At 31.9% G+C, this 20,017-nt stretch overlaps 1 protein-coding gene and 1 long non-coding RNA gene across 3 annotated transcripts; one reads left to right on the plus strand and one right to left on the minus strand.

Annotated features, from left to right (window-relative positions):
* Positions 1–3,504: 3,504 nt before the first annotated feature.
* LOC133176218 (uncharacterized) lies at positions 3,505–13,885 on the minus strand. The gene is made up of 15 exons (XM_061311373.1): positions 13,636–13,885; positions 11,075–11,136; positions 10,243–10,336; positions 9,887–9,989; positions 9,273–9,355; positions 8,456–8,550; positions 8,125–8,148; positions 7,627–7,681; positions 7,397–7,494; positions 7,222–7,251; positions 6,414–6,520; positions 5,719–5,784; positions 5,280–5,326; positions 4,836–4,987; positions 3,505–4,241 (listed from the first exon to the last, which is right to left on the minus strand). Exons 2-15 carry the CDS (start codon positions 11,082–11,084, stop codon positions 4,024–4,026), a joined length of 1,182 nt encoding a protein of 393 aa, XP_061167357.1. The 5' UTR covers positions 11,085–11,136; positions 13,636–13,885; the 3' UTR covers positions 3,505–4,023.
* Positions 13,886–14,664: 779 nt separating this feature from the next.
* LOC133176268 (uncharacterized) lies at positions 14,665–18,911 on the plus strand. 2 transcript variants are annotated; one of them, XR_009719414.1, is made up of 6 exons: positions 14,665–15,241; positions 15,688–15,777; positions 16,055–16,141; positions 16,278–16,385; positions 16,641–16,760; positions 18,664–18,911. It is a non-coding gene; the product is annotated as an uncharacterized LOC133176268 (long non-coding RNA). The 2 variants fall into 2 exon arrangements; XR_009719413.1 differs by having other exon boundaries at positions 16,063–16,141.
* Positions 18,912–20,017: the final 1,106 nt, after the last annotated feature.

Here is a 20,017-nt window from a genome sequence, read left to right on the forward strand (position 1 = left end):
AAAAATTTTGATATTTCTATGCAAAATTTGTATATGACAAATTTTGCATAGAAATATCACAATTTTTGTAAAGGACAATATGATTTATTTCAGTATGCATACTTAAGATATAAAAAGATAACAAAACAGGCAATATCATACATGAACAGTGGCAGCTGGCATTAAGCAGTTGGCAGTAAGCAGCTGCAAGTTGGCAGTAAGCAGTTGGCTGTCGTAAATGGAATTCCATAGTTTTCAGTAACATTGATAAAATTATGAAATGTTTCTTTGTTAATTTTTATAGTCCATTATACATCAGTAAGAAGATTTCTGATAATGACATAGAAAAACTATTTTTACAAAATAATGTGAATAACGGAAAGGTTACGAATTATTGGTCATGTTGCCTACAACATTAAACTGTGAAGAAGCTGTTCAAAAAAGAAAACAATAATTAATAAATCCCCTGGACAGGATGGCTTAATATCATAATTCTATAAGGTTTTCTGGCATAATATAAAGAGCAGTTTCTTTTCTTCTCTACTGAAAGATATTGATATGTTGCCATTTTCGCAAAGAAATGCTGTGTATAAAAAGGGGGAAAAGAAACAGATATACATGTATATATATATATGTATATGTATATCAGTTAGTCTTGCAAACGTTGATTAGACACTACTTCCTCATGTTCTAGCCAATCGTGACTTCCCACAACTTTTTATTAAATAAGAAAATTGTGGGAAGCAAAATCCTTTGTAAAAAAAAATTATTAAATAAATAGAATACATGTAATTAGTAGTGAACAAAGTACATGTACGTATATGAAAGGAAGATACAAAGGGACAGCGCTAAATTATACTGGACATATTTGAAAATTTAAAAATACTGATGTTAATGGTATTTAAATCTTTCTCGATTTTGAGAAAGCTTTTGATTCTGTTGAATAATTTCATGTACAAAACTACAGAAAAAATTTTACTTGGGTGATAATTGTATCAAAATGGTGAAACCGTAATATATTTCACCAATTTCGAAATCTAAAAATAATGGTTGCATGTCAAATTCATGTGAAATATGGACTTTTATTTATTTTCGTACTCGAAATACTAGCAGTTTAGCTAAAAAAAAAAAAATAATGATAAAATAATCGGTTTATCTGTGATATTGTAACCCCCCCCCCCCCCAAAAAAAAAAATACATTCCAATAATTGCATTAATTTGGTGAAAAAACACTTATTCCCCCCCAAAAACAAGCTTAAGAAACAATACCCGAGTTTTGCAAAGTTACACGCCCAAAAAGGACAAATCAGAATGTTTGTTAACGGGAAATTTTATTGAAATCTGTTTAAATGAGAGATATATTTATAGTATAAATCATTAGGTGTATATACCGGTCATGATAAGGATATCTGTTATTGGTATGATATGAACTGCCTAGACAAATAAATTACAGAAACTTGAAATAATACTGAGTGTTTGGAGAAGACAAAACTTAAGATCTTCTGTATATGTACAATAATAGAAACACTAACATTATCTAAATTGGTATACGTGTACAATGATTTTATTTTGTCAAATCAAAAAAAGGGATTTCTTTAAAAAAGATATCAAAGTTAAAGTTTTTAAAAAATAGGCCAAACTCCGAGGTCCCGATCAAAGGTCAAAGTTGTTGGTATCCTAAGTAAGGTCTTGTCACAAAAATTGAATGTGTGAAGTATGAAAGCCCTAGAACCAACTGATCAAAAGAAATGGTCAAGGTTAAGGTTTTGCAAAAGTAGGTCAAACTCCAAGTCAAGGTCAATGGGCTATAATTGTTGGTATCTAAAGGAAGGTCTTGTCACAAGGATTACACATGTGAAGTATGAAAGCCCTAGCACCAACCGTACAAAAGTTATGGCCAAGGTTAAAGTTGGGAAAAATTTTGTAAAACTGGGTCAAACTCTCAGGTCAAATATGATGGTACCCCAAAAAAAGTGTTGTCACAAGGAATACACATGTAACATATGAAAGCCATAGCTCCAAACAATCAAAAGTTATGATCAATGTTAAAAGTTTTTGCAGACAAACAGAGAAACAGACAGACAGACGGACGGACAGGGCAAAAACTACATACCCCCGAATCTTCGATACGTTGGGATAACAAATTTCATGCAGTTGAAAACTTTTCTTCAATATGTATCAGCATATAAGGTTTGATAAAAATATCCTGAATAGATTCCTTAAATCTTAGCTTAACACATATTAAAGGAAACTGAGGTTGGGGTCAAAGGAAATGTCAAGATCAATATGTACCAGCATATGAAGTTTGTGTTTTTGTGAAACACTGAGGCCCCCGCATGGCAGCTAATGGCAAAGTCTAATGCAAGTCAATCTCTGAGATCAACATCAAGGGATCAAAAATGTTGTTACCATGCAAAAGAAGGGACTTGTCTCAGTGAATATACCTGTAAAATATGAAAGCCCAAACACCATCCGTTCAAAAGTTAAGGCCAAGGATTAAGTTTTTGAAAACTCAAAGGTCAAAAGGTCAAGATTACTAATATCCAGGAAAAGGTCTTGTCACATGAAATATATCTGTGAAATATGAAAACCCTAGTATTAACTGTTCACAAGGTAGTGCCAATGTCGGTAAAAGTTTTGTTTTCCAAAATGAGTCCAACTCTCAATACACATGTGAAATAAGGAAACCTTTGCTCTAACCAATCAAAACTTAAGGGCAAGCTTAAAGTTTTTGCGGACAAACAGACAGATGGACAGACAGGGCAAAAATTATAAACTCCCGATTCATTGATTACGGGGACATAAGAAGTGAGGTCAAGGTCAAATGAAAGGTGAAAGAAAAAATGTTAAGGAAGTTGAATATCTCTCTTCAATATATACAATGTAAGGTTTCATAAATGTCATATTACATCGTTATAGGCAAGGAAATTCAAGGATCCTTCAGATCTCAAGGAAATAAGTTCTTGAAAAATGTGATCAAGATCAATGAAAGGACAAGATAAAGAATCATGAAGAAGTGGAATAACTGTCATCAAACACTATATGCCACAGCCATTTTCATGGTGTGTCATAAAAATAAGACAGCATCATAACAAACTGATGCTTTAATCATCAATAAGGTGAACAATCCACAGAATTAGTTAGCGTTTTGAAATTTTAGGAATCACTGTCATTTGGAATGTTAAAAATGTGGACTTTTTAATACGACGTCGTAATTTGTTAAAATCTTATAAATCTAGTAAAGCTATAATTTCTCTAATTTATAATCCTCCTTACTGGCTATCAAATTTTGTTTATCTTCTTTCAAAAATATTGTAGTGGAAAAGTCCTTTTTCCCTGAAGCGCTGTCACCAGCTGATTATCTATCAAAAATCCAATAAATCCATGTAATGATTCTAGTATAACCTCTTGTCAAACATAAAATTGGGCTAACCTGTCCTATTTAATTCTTAGCTAGGTTAGCCACTCTGAAATGCAGCCCTGAACAGAACTCAATCTACAAGACTTTTAGTAATGAAACACAAGTTTATAAAATTAATACATTTATTCATTTCAATCAATAAATAAACAAGCAAAATGTATAACAACTTGACTGACGACTGCACTCATGCACATTTAACAAAAATTTTATATCAGCACAACAACCAGACTTAAAAACACAATAAAAGGGGAACAACTCAGGATCAAGTGGATAAGTCTCAATATTACAGTGATCACTTATATCATGTCAGATCATCTCAAAGATGGAGGCTATCATCAAGTTCATTTTCAACACAGACTATTCAAAATATAGTTTCTTTCATCACCTCTTACTTGACCCTTTCTATTATATTGGTACTTCATGTACCATCAACATGGTTCTGAGTGAATAAACTAAGCTGTATTGTTAAATGGTAAACTATTTTTATTATTTAAATAATTTCTTTTTTTAAGCTTTCAACTTCCAATATTGGCCTACTTAAGATTTATTAAATTGATTTTATAATTGTTTTCTGTCAGTGACCTTGAACTTGTCAGAATACCATGAGTCAAAAATAAGATCATTTAGTCATATATATATTGCTCCAATATCTCTTTCAGTGAAATATACATTGCTTTCGCTTCAAATACTGATGAAGGACGGTAATGACTGCAGATGACATCAAGCGGTTCCTGAATGTCTTTATCTAAATCATTTCTAAAACAGCACTGGCTCTTCAGAAACTTAAACTTTTCTTCATTCACATCGAGAGGATGAATGTAATTTTGACACTCTGGAATACCTGGAAAGAAGTAAAACAGAATAATGAAAACGTTTTTCGTTATAGAATACATTTAGATAAAGCTTGGCAATGCAGCATTAGCCTCGAAAGTTAAATAAGAATCATTCTAGTATTTGTGACCTCAGGCCTTATCTGGCACTGAGTCAGATATTCTAACATTCATTTACGCTAACAGTTTCCATCACTTATCCTGATATCAATGTCCACTGTACATTTTTAATCTAAGGATTATGTTTTACATTGTATCAAAATGAATGAATGAGACAGTGAAAATTTTATGATCCAACTGTTGTGTTTTCCCAAATCTGATTTATTATGATGTAAAACTTTCAGTCCTTTTCAGTAAATTTAATTTTTACAAAATTTTTCGCTGTTTAATTTAACCAATTTCTTAGGAATCAGTTGTGTTCAATTTAGGAAAGCTTTACTGTTTTCCAATTAGATAAACAGGGACAAACATTTGGCTAATATTGCTGTATTTATTAATTCCTGGTCATTCACTGATCTTTTTGATTTTAAAATGAATGTCTTTGTAAAATTTAAAGACTTTAATTCTTGTGTTTTAATCATATTACATTACCAAAATTAACTAACCTAACATTTCTGGAACATGGTAAAGGAGTTCTGGAATACCAGGAACAGTATCTCCCAACTTTTGGTTCCTGATGCGATGGTTATTCCATGCAAATTTAACTTCCTCCAATTCTGTCCTGATAATCTCCATGTAACAATACTGAACTAAGGCCCTGAAAATAAGCACGGCAATGTTAATCTCTTAACTTTAGGGTCCCCAAATGCTCTATTTTAAGTTGAAACTATCAATTTAAATTCCAAAATAGAACATTATGACACAAGTTACAATGCTCAAATTTATCAACTATAAAGATGAAATAGCGAGAGTCATGACCACATTTTTATTACAGATATAATCAATCATTGATTGTTGATATAGCCAAAAAAGACAACAACAACAAAATTATTGAAATATATATATATATAAAAATATATATAAAAATATATAACTAAAAGAACACGTACGTATGTAATTTATCCCCAATTGTGAAATGACCATCCTTTTCCAATTCCTGACAAAAAATATGAAAGGCAGAAATAAATGAAGAAACATACTAATGGGAAAAAAAGAGGTCTTAAAATCTGTCTGTGTATATCAATTTCATAAATTCCACTGTCGTTCAAAATTAATACAGTCAAAAGATCATACCTTTTACATTTCAATATGTAACATTATTGTATGGTGATTTTTCAAGTACATGTACTACTCTCTCGGAAAATATTTAAAACAAAATGTCTTGTTAAACACTGTTGCCCTTGTATGACAGTTCATTGCAAAGGTTAAAAGTTTCTCAAATGCAAGTTAAATTCCATTGTGAAGCCACTCTCAAAAAGTATTGAAAACAAGATTTGTTTGTAAAACACTGATGCCTTGTATGACAGCTCATTGGGGCATAAAAATTACCTTAAAGTGATGAATCCATCTATCGGTACACTTCCCTCTCAGAATTCCCCACCATCTTTCTATTCTCTACAATAACATGACTTATATGTCACTATTTACATATGATCACTTACTATATGAAATTTGTCTTTTAAGCAGAATTATCTTGGGTGCATCACTACTTAACTATAGCCATTATGGCTGGGACAATTTTTCAATGTATCGATAATACTGATTCTAGTGTGGATGATATGCATATCGATACATGTTAAAATTTTGAAATATCATTAACAAAAAATCTTTTTTTTTCTTTGTTTACATAACATTTTGGCTTTAATATATACAATCAGTATGCTATATAAATATATATATCTCATAAGAAAATTAATAACTAACACCATTCTTATGATATAAATTTGTTTTACAACAGATGTACAGCTCATTTGAATAATTTTTTCTAAAGGAAGAAATGTTCCTTCATTTCAATACAAAAAGCAGATTCGACCTATTCAACATATTGTGATACATAATGCATCGAGGATCAAATATCGTGATATGTATTGATATAGAAAATGTTTCTTCCCAGCCCTAAAAGGCAGAAATTATCTGTAGAAATGAAAACAACAACTTTGTTTCTATTCAAACCAAAATTAATGTTTCCATTCGAAAATTCAGTTTTCAGTACTGTAAGACATATTTAATGCCAGAAATTTAACCTGATTATGTGTCGATTTGCCATAAATGAAGGATTTCTTGCTAAAAGAATCTTCTTCATCCTCTCTCAAGAAGTTCTGCATGGCTGCTACAGTTCCATTCTCTGTTCCTATTTAGAATATACCATGTATTTTAAGTTTGCAGAAAAATATTTCTGTACGAGGATTCATTTCAATTGTCTTCTATTGTATTGTATAATTCAAATGTTTTGACCAATGTTGACCTTTTAGACCGAGAGACAAACCAAGTATCAGGAATATCAATATAAAATTATAGCTACTACTTGTTGGACTCATAACAATCCACAGAAACATATATGAAAAGTATTTGTAAATCATGATAAATTCTTTTTAATTCCACTTTTAATCTTTTTAATTTCACTTTTACATCAAATTTCTATCTTCAAAGGAAACAACATAAATAGTTTCTCATTCTAGTCTGGGAGAAGTTGGGGGTTGCAGGAAATTTTGATGCAGTTTGAAATAATGTGAGAGAAATGCATTTTCTTTGAAAAAATGTTAATGATTATTCTCAAAGCATCACTGATATCCAACAAAATGCTTATCATTATGCTATCAAGTTTCTTCAATTACATCCATTTAGACATGTTTGCCAGACTAAAATCAGCTTTCTTTTTTATCTCTTTCTCAAAGCAGCAACAATTTTTAGTCATACAAAAGCATACATAGTATGTATGCTTCCAATACAGTGTATTAAATATACAGTATTAGATGTGTGTATTAACAATAAAATGTTTATGACTGCATGGTTTAGAATTTATACACAAGATTTTAAATATCTAATACTAACCTGCATCACCCCTTATGATATGTGGGTATCCTGCAATAACAAATGTAAATGAACAAATTAATTTTAACGATCAACATTCATTAACAAATGTGAGTAGGTTGAGAGAAAATCTTTTCCTTGTGTCTTTCTTTACATAAAACTTGACAAGAAAACAGATGTGAATTTGATTCATTACCATTTACATGCTCTAATGTGTTCATGAAATATGAAGCTATTTTCTTGGGGTTTTTGTTACTGATCCCTGCTTCACACCAAAGCACGTATCGTGAAAAACTATGGAGAGAATAAATGAAAATATATCTAATTATGCACAGTAAAAAGTTGATACTTTAGAATCAGTCGTTTCATTTACATATATATGTTCTCATAACAAATACACAAAAACATTATATACATGTAATTTACCCATCTATGCAGCCACTGATTTGTATCCCAAATGGACTTAACTTGTCATATTGGTCTTAAAAAAAAAAGATGTTCTTAATGCACTAAATATTAAAATCGAACATAATAGGTGTCAGTATAGTTAGACTGCATGCTTAATCTTTTTATTGATGCTTGCATAGAAATTTGCAATATTTGATAAATAATCATTTTCCATCTTTTCAGTAGTCTCCTTGAATCTAAATCCCAGTAGGAGTCTTTACCTTATTCTGTGAAGAAAACTTTATCTAAGAGGGATTGCCTATTGCATTGACTTGTTTAATTAGTTAACATTTAAACTATTTGATAATTAGTCTTCTCAATCTATCTGGAATTACCAAGATATCATTGCAGTTTCAATAACCAAAAATGTTTACTTCAACTATCTTAAATGCCTAAAATTCTACTATACACTGCACCAACAAGCACATCAAAGTATATTAATTATCACATATAATTTTAAATATTAATTTCACATACCTATATGCCAAATCCAATTTGGACCTATAAATATAAAAAAGTATCATATCATTGCATCATCACTACCATTAAAATCACATATGCTGGATAAATATCATTAATGATAGTTCCATACCTTAATTTTAACTAAATTACTAAAGAATATTGGTCAAATTTCATACTGAATATATATACATTTGTATTTATATATAAGTATATTCCATTTACATGTACAACTTATAATTCAGATATATAGTCCTGTGAAAATTATATCTCCTTAGACAATAGTTCAAGTTTTATATCAAAATGGACACTGAATTTCATTAAAAAAATAAAATAATAAAAATAAAACCTTTACTGATGTACTGTCTTCTTTTCAGTTTATTGCCTTTCCTTGACGAAACTCCTTTGGGGTCCAATGCCTTCATTATATCTCTTACCAGTTTTCTGAAAGTCCCCAAATTTCCAAGTGGATAATTTTACAATTGTTTTTAAAAAAATTTGTACATAACATTACAACTTCCAATTGATTTATCATGGCATTTCTGTTTCTAAGGTAAAGTTTCTATATAATTTTATTATCTCCCCTTGGAACGTGAATTGGATCTCCATTTCATACAATAATTTCCATTCAACATATTCTTAGAGTTAACTAAGAAATGAAAATACTCATATATGCCAAGTCTAACGGAAATGCAGTAATTACTACAAATTCCCATTTTTCCTAGGGCACTGCATGAGAAATATGTTCTAGTTACACATTTCACAGCTCTAATTACCTGTTGGGGACATGTGGTAAAACCTTATTTGCTATTTCACTTCTACAGGTACTCAATAATTTTTTTCTCACTGTTGACAAATTTTGTATCATCAACAAACAACTGCAAGGTCCACAACCCCTCCCCAACTGTACCGTATGTACCTGCATTGTAAGCCTTCCCAAAAAACCCATTTGATTTATCCCTGACAAAATAGAAGCTGCATATAAAACTACTAGCATCCTTAACTTATATGACTACACTCTCATGTCAGAATATAAGTGATTTTCATTCAGAAAATTCAGAATCAAGCTATCATACTGGCCAATGGGTATCAAATAAGTTTTCTATTTAGAAAATACAGTATATTTGTGAAAATAAATATATACATATACATGTATACTGTAATACCTTCTAACAATGTGCCCATATATAACTCTTAGTCTAAAGGACATGTCAGATATGCTCCTGTCTGGTTTTAGATCCATTTCATGCTGAAATACATATAAAACTGTTAAAACAGAAATTTGAAAACAGTTTCATAATGATACATTATTACATTGTTTTCACCTTAAATTTCGTAAGTGTACTTTCAGACTAAATCTCAGGCAGGACTATCTTAATTGAACTTAACTGCCAAAGTTGTCCATGTTCTAACTCAGAAATATTTCAAAAATGATGAAGAGTAATATTCAATAAATAATCCAAACAGGGGACATTCAATTCAAATATCTAGTTCATTTCAACTACATCAATATCATACTGACGTAGGGAAAAATATATCATTTTGAGCCAATGCATATCATATTAGTATTATAGGCTTATACTGAAAATATTTTTTAATCAATTTGTTCCAAGTTTTATCACAGAATAGTTTATATTTTAACTATAAAACCCTTGCATGATGTACATATTAAGTGCAGAGTTAATATTTAAAGAGCAGACAGCAATATTCAATACATTTTTTTTTTGCCTTCCTTTCAACATTATAAATACATGTAATTACCACAAGATATCACAATAACCTGTATAGTTTGTAGAATATCATCAAAGCTGGTAAGTTTCTCAGGTCCTCTCCTGTTGTTCAAGTTTAACTTTGGAATAACTTTTCTCTTCAGATACTCTGTGCTGTAAAAAAAAAAATTGTCAGTTCTAAATGTACAAAATGGTTTCATTAGTTATAATTCAACCAATTTTCTCAATTTCATTCAAGTATTTCAAACTTCTACATTTTATCAAATGCAAACTTAAGGCAATGATTGGAAACAACCCATTAAACTTTCAAGGACTTTTCAACATGTTCACACATGGTATCAAAATGAAATTTCAAATATTTGCAAAACAGACATTAAATGCAAATATACAAGAACAAAAGAATTACCTGTATTGTTTATTATGTCTTGCATTCAATAAAACAGCTATTTCTTTATGTGGTAACCCAAGTTTATGGTAATGTTTAATTATTGACTTTAAATCTACAATAAAGTATACATACTAGTTGAATTTATTCACTCATAGTCATACCAAGATACTGGTACATTATATATAATATACATGTATATCTTTCATTGTACAAATTAGTCAGAGGTACATATATATATATATATATATATATTATGTACATTGTACCATAATTATGTATAAAAAAGGGTGGGAGGGGAAGGAGAAAAATCAAGAAAGACAGATAGGATAATGAACTTTCAGGATAAACATTATACATTTTTTGACTGGATTCGAGGGCAAAATGTGTTTTATTGGACACAAGAACCAAACTGTTTATCTGAGGTTGTTACACCGAAGCCAAACAGATTTATTTGATGGTTGACAAAACCTATTATGCCCAAGAACACAGTCAATAACTGTTTTGTTACACCTTTTTTTTTGACGTGCAATATTTTGTGCCGTATTCCGTGATGTAAACTGAGGTTAAAGTCTGTCAATTCTGTCATTATCAACACCAACAAATGCAAATGAGATTCAGCTTATCCCGCCCATTGTGTGATTTTTGCAGTCCAACATCTCATTGACAGGTCCAATATCTCACTCAGGGGTCAAACATCAATTTTTTATGACCCCTCAGTAAAACATCATAAATGTTAAGATTTTTTTCCGTATAGATTTGTATAGGAACAAATTTTTAAAAGTAAAACAATATACATTTATTGACTAGGTTTGAATATCAAAAAGACTGAGGATTAAATTTAAAGCTTTACCTTCATCCATTACCAATTTTCTTTCTAATCTGTTGATGAATTGACAATTCTTAGATGACACACTGAAAAATTATGAAAATGCAGTTGAGTAAATCTGATGCATGTTCATAAAATCTCAAAAATTAAGTTGATGTACAGGGATTTCTTTATCCTAAACAGGCCATTATATCCTATTTCATCAACTGGACATCTGGGAACAAAATGGAGCATAATTTAGGCTATATAACTTTATTTCTCTGGTTCTCAGGCCCATTTTCTCTAAAACAGATGCAGGAGGGAGTCTTTTTTAACATTTTATTGGCGATGAAGTAGACGATGGAGGTATTTTTTTTAACCTAATTTTCTAAAAAATAATATTAAAAATTTTTTGATCATAGATATACTTTCCATGGCTGATCAATAGGTGTGCATTATCCATACCTTATCAAATTGTGTGAACATTGTAGGCATTAAATTCAAATGTATTTTTAAACAAAGTAGCCAAGTCTCTTTGAAAATGGCTACCTGAAGTGTTATTTGAGTACTAAACTATGAGAAAATGAGGGAGGAACTTTTATTCCAGATTGGTCTCCGCATTACCAACTATTTAAAATAAGATAAAATTTGGAATGTGCCTACCTCAAATTGAATCTGCGTGGGCCTCAGAACTGTAGTTTCAATTTTATTTAGCCTAATAGTGAGCGCAGTGAGCAGCGCAAAGCACTGCTCATCACTGCAAGCTCTAACAACGCCTGTGCGAGTAGGCAATTCAGACTACTGCACATTTATTCAATAGAATTTTTGGACACAGTAACTCTAAACCAACAATAAAATGCTTTTTGTTCTCGCAGCTTACTTCATTCTCACAGTAACAAGAACTAAAAATTACAAAAAATAAACTCACCTTAATTCAATACAGTAATAGACATTGCTTACAGATAGTAGATTAAACGTTCTTTGTTAAAATTTTGCACTTTTAAAACTTCATTTATGGAAATGCAGTAACATACGATGTCATGTGCCGTCACATGCTAGACTTTCCAAATGTCTCGTGAAGTTTCAAGAGGTGGATCTTAAAATTAAGTGAACAATGCACTCGCCCCAATGGTCGCACCTTCAACATATCAAAACTCTGTCTCTTACACATCCTACCATCTTTTAGTAACCAGGGATCTATGTGCTTAAACTACAAACCACTGATTTAACTTATTTTCTACTCATAATGTTACCTTCACCATGTTGAATAAATTTTAATGTATAATATACTTTTTAAACAATATTACATAAAAGCAGTCCTGAATTTACAGAATTTCAAAATTATCTTACGCAACTTTAAAATGATGTTACAACATTGCATGGGTTTGGGAACATTTATAAATGACATCATTTAATCTGATGTAACTAGGTTACTATTAGGATTTAAACGACCAAACTTTGAAATATTATTCATCAGGGCAGTGCCATTAATTTCAAGGGAAAAACTCATTTTCCATTAAAATGTCCTTAAGACCCCTTTTCCCAGAGAGCGGTCCATATATATAAAAAATGATAATATGATTAGTTTAATAACCTTATACACAATACTTTTTTTTCAACAACAAGTTGTTTCTCCGAGTTACATGGTATCTATAGTCATCATATCATTATATTACTATACAAACTTAACAATGAGCTAATTAGTTACATGTAAATTGTACTTATGTGTTCTATGTGTATTGATATGTACTCATAAATAATTTAAATTTGGTTGTAACACGTCATTTGATTGGATAAAAAATTGTCTATATTGTATAACCTGCATTTCTCGCATCAAAAACGTCTCAATCCGCTTGACGTTACATTTACAATTTGCTCAATTTGAAAGCATTTTTGAAAGATAATTTAACTTAGTTTCGATACTTCATAATGGACAATGAAATCATAAGGGATGAATTTAATAGCTACCCAAGTTATACTGGTATAATCTGAGTTGGAGCAGTTTACTCTTTTTTTATGAACAGCTTTGCCGTTTATAATGCATAAACTGCCCCAACCCAGGTTATACAGTATAACTTGGGTAGCTATGAAATTAATTCCTTAGTTGTTATATGATATGCCCCATGAGGCCTTAATTTGGAAATAAATTTTATTCTATTCTGTAACTGCATGGTTTCTAAGCTTGTGTCAGTTGTAGTCAGGTAGTATCTTTCTCAAACACGTAAAACAAAAACTCCTGTCAGATTATTGACGTGATTCAAATCCTTGATACTAAAAGTAACATTTATATAATATATGTGTCAGATGCATTTCAATGCAAAATATAATGCAGTAGGTCTTGATTAGGGAGTAATCGATTTTTATGAATGTATTGTGTAACATATTGATTCTTAATGACCTATAAAATACCATATTCCTTCCTGTTCTTAAATAGCCTTCTTTTAAAATTTGGTATACAAACGTTTAAAATGAAGAGACAAATTCGAATTTCCTCGATAAAAACTACAAAATGCGTTTCATTGTTGCTGTTCATACAAATTATTGAAAAGAAACACTACGTAAAATACATTTTTAGAACAGCAAACTAAAATTCAGGAGAAAATTACCTGTATTTACATTAATAATTCTCAGCTGAGGCGAACGTCTAGCGGTTTCTCGCGACCGGTTTCTCGCTGTTAGGGAAGCGCTTAAAAGCGATCTTGACTGCGTTTGGAAGTCACATATCCTGGCGCAATGCAATCTTGACTGCGTTTGAAGAAATACATCCTGACTTGGCCAGGATTGACGCTTGAATAAATCATGACTGCGTTTGGAAGTCATACATCCTGGCGCAATGTTATCCTGACTAGGCCAGGATTGACGCTTGAAGAAATCTTGCCTGCGTTTGAAGAAATACATCCTGACTTGGCCAGGATTGACGCTTGAAGAAATCTTGGCTGCGTTTGGAAGTAATATATCCTGGCGCAATGCAATCCTGGCTGACCAAGATAGGATGGTCATATGTTGTCAATCCTGACTTGGTCAACATTGAATCATGACCTGGCCAAGATAGGATGACCATGTTATCAATCCTGACTTGGTCAAGATTAAATCATGACCCGGCCAAGATAGGTTGGTCATGTTATCTTGACTTGGCCAGGATAGGATGGTCATGTTATCAATCCTGACTTGGTCAAGATAGCATGGCCATGTTTTAAATCTTGACTTGGCCAAGATAGGATGGCCATGTTATATGATGACCGGCCAAGATAGGATGGCCATGTTATCAATCCTGACTTGGCCAAGATAGCATGGCCATGTTATAAATCTTGACTTGGCCAAGATAGCATGGCCATGTTATATGATGACTGCGGCCAAGATAGGATGGCCATGTTATCAATCCTGACTTGGCCAAGATAGCATGGCCATTTTATAAATCTTGACTTGGCCAAGATAGGTTGGTCATGTTATCAATCCTGACTTGGTCAAGATGATAAAAATCATGGCTTGGTCATGTTTGAAATCTTGACATGGTCATGATTACCATCCTGACCGGCCAGGATTGATTTTCAATGAAATATATAGAACATGACATGGGGGTCCCCTATGGCTTTCCATAAAGTCAAGATTTATAACATGGCCATGCTAGCTTGACCAAGTCAGGATTGATAACATGACCATCCTATCCTGGCCAAGTCAAGATAACATGACCACCCTATCTTGACCAGGTCATGATTTAATCTTGACCAAGTCAGGATTGATAACATGGTCATCCTATCTTGGCCGGGTCATGATTCAATGTTGACCAAGTCAGGATTGACAACATATGCCCATCCTATCTTGGTCGGCCAGGATTGCATTGCGCCAGGATATATTACTTCCAAACGCAGCCAAGATTTCTTCAAGCGTCAATCCTGGCCAAGTCAGGATGTATTTCTTCAAACGCAGCCAAGATTTCTTCAAGCGTCAATCCTGGCCTAGTCAGGATAACATTGCGCCAGGATATATGACTTCCAAACGCAGTCATGATTTATTCAAGCGTCAATCCTGGCCAAGTCAGGATGTATTTCTTCAAACGCAGTCAAGATTGCATTGCGCCAGGATATGTGACTTCCAAACGCAGTCATGATTCGCTTTAGTATGGTAATATGTAAGCGCTTCCCTAACACCGAAAAACCGCTAAAATGTGTATTGGGTTTCCAGCCTCCCCGTTCGTCTCAGCTGACAAGTAAGGTAAGTTCAGGTGATTTTTCCCTTATAAATCTTTATGAATAGCTTAGTTTGCTGTTCTAAACATGTATTTTACGTAATGGTTCTTTGGAATAAATCATATGAACAGCATTCCAACAATCGGAGACATTCTGCAGTTTTCATCGAGGAAATTCGAATTTGTCTATCGACACATTTGTTATACAATTAAGATAAATGGCTCTTTAATTTTCTGTGCAGTTAAGAACATGAAGAAATATGTTATTTCATTTGCATTTAGAATCAAGTTGTTTTACAATACATTCAAGAGAAATTTGCTTAATACTTTCATTCAATTATAGAACTCTGGGGCTAAATTGGAAGGGGGGCTTCATCCTGCTCTATACAGATAAATTACAACACCTACTGCATTATATTTTTGCAATTTAAATTAAACGTATCATTTATGTACATTTTTTTTTTCTTTTTAGTACCACGTAACAGTAATTTGTGTGTACTGAACCATCAACATATTAAACTGCAGATCCATACCGGCCAAGACTGGTGATAGATATGTATAGGTAGGTTTTCTTTTACTTCTTGTAATTTTGGGCAAATACATTAAACTTGAATTTTAATTATGTCTTTTTATGAAAAGATGCTTTTTATACATGTATTCATATTAATTTAAAAAAAGGTAATTAGTAGCAAACAATGTTTGTGTAACTTCTTGTATTGAAAATAATATAGTTTCTTGAAAATTTAAATATACATGTACATGTATTCTTTTATATTATTTGTAGATACACATATATATGACTAATGCATGTATATTAAAAATGTATTAAATATTAATAGTATTTTAGATTGACGCATGCTCAGCTGACTGGGGACTATGAGTATGGAAAACCATTTTGCAGAATTAGGAATGTGCAGCTGAAAGTGGTACACTTCATTTACAAGCATTTCAAATTTATAATTGTCTATATATACTTTCTGTTTGTTTTAACGAAAAGGAAACCAGCAATCATACATAATGGAATTACTTATACAGATATATTTTATGTTTTCTAATGTCAAGGTCAAAGATCAAAGGCCAAGACTGATGTCAGCTTGAAAGAAACCACTCTGTGTATTGGATTTGCGAGATAAAAGATGATGAATTATTGCACCAGTTTCAAGTCCAAAGGTCAGTACAGTAAAACACGGTTAATGTGAACATGCTTACAATGAATTGATGCTTATAGTGAATTGATTTTCATTGCCCTTGGCTTTAAATCACATTGTGAACTTAGCAGATATAACAAATAATGTTTGTAATGAAGTTAACAACTTGCATTGAATTTCATAATTTTTTTAATTTACATATATAAAGTAACAAGATGATAATCATACAAGTTTCTATTTGTATTGCTAATCATGTATTGTTTCTTCTTATTCGAAGATCGAAAAGCACCATTTAGGTCAAGGTCAACTCCAAATATTGGTTAAAACCTAATTTGTACCAACAACTGATTCCAGAAGAGGGCAGTCTTGATAGGACACCCATAAAATAGCTAAACAGGTATAGTTTACCAATTTCAAGTTCAAAGGTTTGTATATTTATTATGCCCCCCTTTGAAGAAGGGGGAGCATATTGCTTTGCTGCTGTCTTTTGGTCGGTCGGTCAATTTGTCTGTCTGTTGGTCCACCAACAGTTTCTGTTCATTTTCTTCGCAGAGGTTGCACATACTGAAATGAAATTTGGTATACAGATTTATCATATGAATATCTAGGTCAGGTTCTGTTTTGGGTACGATCGAACAATTGTTGACAGAGTTATGCCCCTTGGACTTAGCTTTCTGTTCATTATCTCTGCAAAGGTTGAACAAATAAACGACTGATATATCATGAGAAACATGTTTTTGCCAAAGATGTGATGTAGAAGACTATTTCTCTTTGATGCATCTCAGATAGTACTAGTAGATGACCCCTATTGATTTTAAGTTCAAAAGGTCAATTTCATTTCCATGTACACTGCCCATAATGTATACTGCCCATAATAAAGGCTTGTGCACCCTGTAGCATAATGTATGTCCTGGGAGGGGGGGGGGGGGGATAAGTGTTTCACAAACATCTCTTGTTTAGATTTAGGTATAAGGGGCCTGTTTTACAAAATAACTAAAGACTAAGACCAGAGACATACATGTACAAGCAAAACACAGCGATTCACAACTCAGCCATTATTAACTCACCTGAGCCAAAGGCTCAAGTGAACTTTTCTGATCAAAATTTGTCCATGGTCTGTCGTTGTCATCTATAACTTTTTTTTTCCAAATTCCTCCCCTTCACAACAATCACTGGACCAGTTTAAATTAAATTTGGTACAGAGTGTGACTGGGTGAAGTAACTTAAAGTTTGATCAAATAAAGGGTTACATAAATTCTTCCAAGGGGAGATAATTAAGAAAAAGTAGAAATTGGGTGAGGTCATTTAAAAATCTTTTCAAGAACCACTGGACCAGAAAAAAAATGAAAATTACATGAAAGCTTCCAAAGATAATGAAGATTCAACTCTGTTCAAATCATGACTCCCAGGTTAGGGTGTGACCACTATGGCCAATGAAAGTTATATATATATATATATATATATATATATATATATATATATATATATATATATATATATATATATATATATATATATATATATATATAATCTTTATAAATCTTCTTCTCAAGAACTGTAAAGCCATGATCAGACATATTTATTTGGAAGCATCCTCTGATACACATGTAGTGTAGATTCAAGTTTGTTCAAATCTTAACCTCCGGGAATAGGCTTGTACTGCAGGTAGTGATCAATTTAGATTTTACATGGGATTATATCTTAAAAAGAATCTGCTGATGAACATGAAGGGCCACAAATATGCAGGTGGGCATTGTGACCAATGAACCTTTTTTTTTTTTACTTTGACCTTTGTTATGTAATAAGTATAACTGCAATCAAACTTATACATCTGAAAGCAATATTTTTTGGAATAAAAGACAGGATATTTGCTAAGAGAATGCGAGGGCTTCAAGAGTATAAAATAAAATCAGCTATAAAGTAGCAAGATGGAGATAACAATGGCATTTATTCTATGAATAATTTTTTTGCTTCATTTACATGCATTATGCATGGACCCAGGAAATTTTTTCCAGGGGAGGCACACCTAAAAAAGCCTCTCAAAAAAATTGACTATCTAACTATACAAAGTTGATAAATTTGAACACTCCAGGGGAGGAGGGGGTGTTATAAATTCCCCCTGGATCCATGCATGATTTATGACTTGTATTTTTTCATTAATTACTTCTACATATTGTATGAAAAGTATCAATAGTTACTATATAGGAAGGTGACATACAAGCTGATACAAATATATAAATCCTTCATTTGAATTCAAAATGTTAGTTAGACTAAAGATGATAGATGATTTTTTTTTTTAGGATTGATGTGGAAGTCTGGATGCTTAGCTGTGCCACTGATTTCATTTCCTGTGGATGTGTGCTTGGTGCAATGCAATAAGGACATATAACCCATAGAATTCACATGAATAATATGGAAAGAGATTGCTTTGGCAAAACTCATTTTATATATTTTAGAATAACTTTGTCAAAGACACTTGATATGGGTTTTAATGAAGCACACTTACTTTGGTATTGTTAAGTTAATTGGAATATTTTCACTTTGTATAATAGGTTGACAATTGTAGATTTCATTCTCAGTCAAGATTGATATTTATGTTTTTATGTTTTACATCCAAACAATAAACTCTTTTGTTTTGGACAAAAAATTTATTTAAACATGAAGACTTTATTCTGAAGACACACCCAAAGAAACAATTATAGGTTATTAAGGATAAACAACACAAACAAACTTTTTTTTTTTCAAAAATTCAGATATCTTTGCTAAATTAGGTGCCTTTCTCACTTTGGAATTAATATCTGTATAGTTAAACAACATAATTTTTAGCCAAGGTACATTATTTGGCAAAAAGTGCAAAAATGCAACTTTACAGTTCAATATGTTTTTTGAAAAGTTTATAAAATGTATTCAGTTTTCTTGCTTCAAAGTTTCTGGGGAAATTTTCAAGAGCCTATTTTTACATTCTACTAAATTAAAATTTATTAATTATATTTCCATTAAAAGAAATATTGAAACAATACCAGTGTTACTGTTCTGTGTGGAAGATAAGAAAATTTGTTTGTGGTATATATCTTTATGAGTGTCAGTTGCTCAAACTCAAAAGGTCTAGATTATAAAAATGAAAATAATGTGGGACCTTGTATGTCTGTCCATTTTTTTTAATTGTACAAGTTTAAGGCCATCTAATATATATGATTCATATCTGGCCAGTTTTTGAAAATTTATTGGGGGAATGAATGAGCATGAACATTTTTGATCACATATGAGAGTTTCATGCTTCCTGGGTAAGATGTTCTGATGTAAGGGTGGGGTTCTATAATATAGTGAAAATGCATTAATTATATTAAATAATCCCCTCTGCTTCTTAGTGTTGATCACAAAGGCTCAAAGTGCTATTGCCATTTGTGCGGTGTGTGTAAACTTTTTAGAATATGGGCTATATCTCAAGAACCCCTTGGCCGATTTTTGTCAAAAAACTGGGTACGTTACATATAACAAGGCGGCCCTGTCTCCAAATTTGATTCCTGTGGATCTGCTTTACTGCATGGTTCATGTCAAATTCACTAACCAAGAATAATCCCCAATATAGTTGCACACATTCACTTTCTATGTAAAACCACAAGGGGAGACAGGTTATAAGATGTTACTTGCGGA

This window comes from Saccostrea echinata, unplaced genomic scaffold (genome assembly GCF_033153115.1).
Source record: "Saccostrea echinata isolate AGI-Se365-2 ecotype Australia unplaced genomic scaffold, CSIRO_AGI_Sech_v1 ptg000072l, whole genome shotgun sequence".
Classification (NCBI taxonomy): Eukaryota; Metazoa; Mollusca; class Bivalvia; order Ostreida; family Ostreidae; genus Saccostrea; species Saccostrea echinata.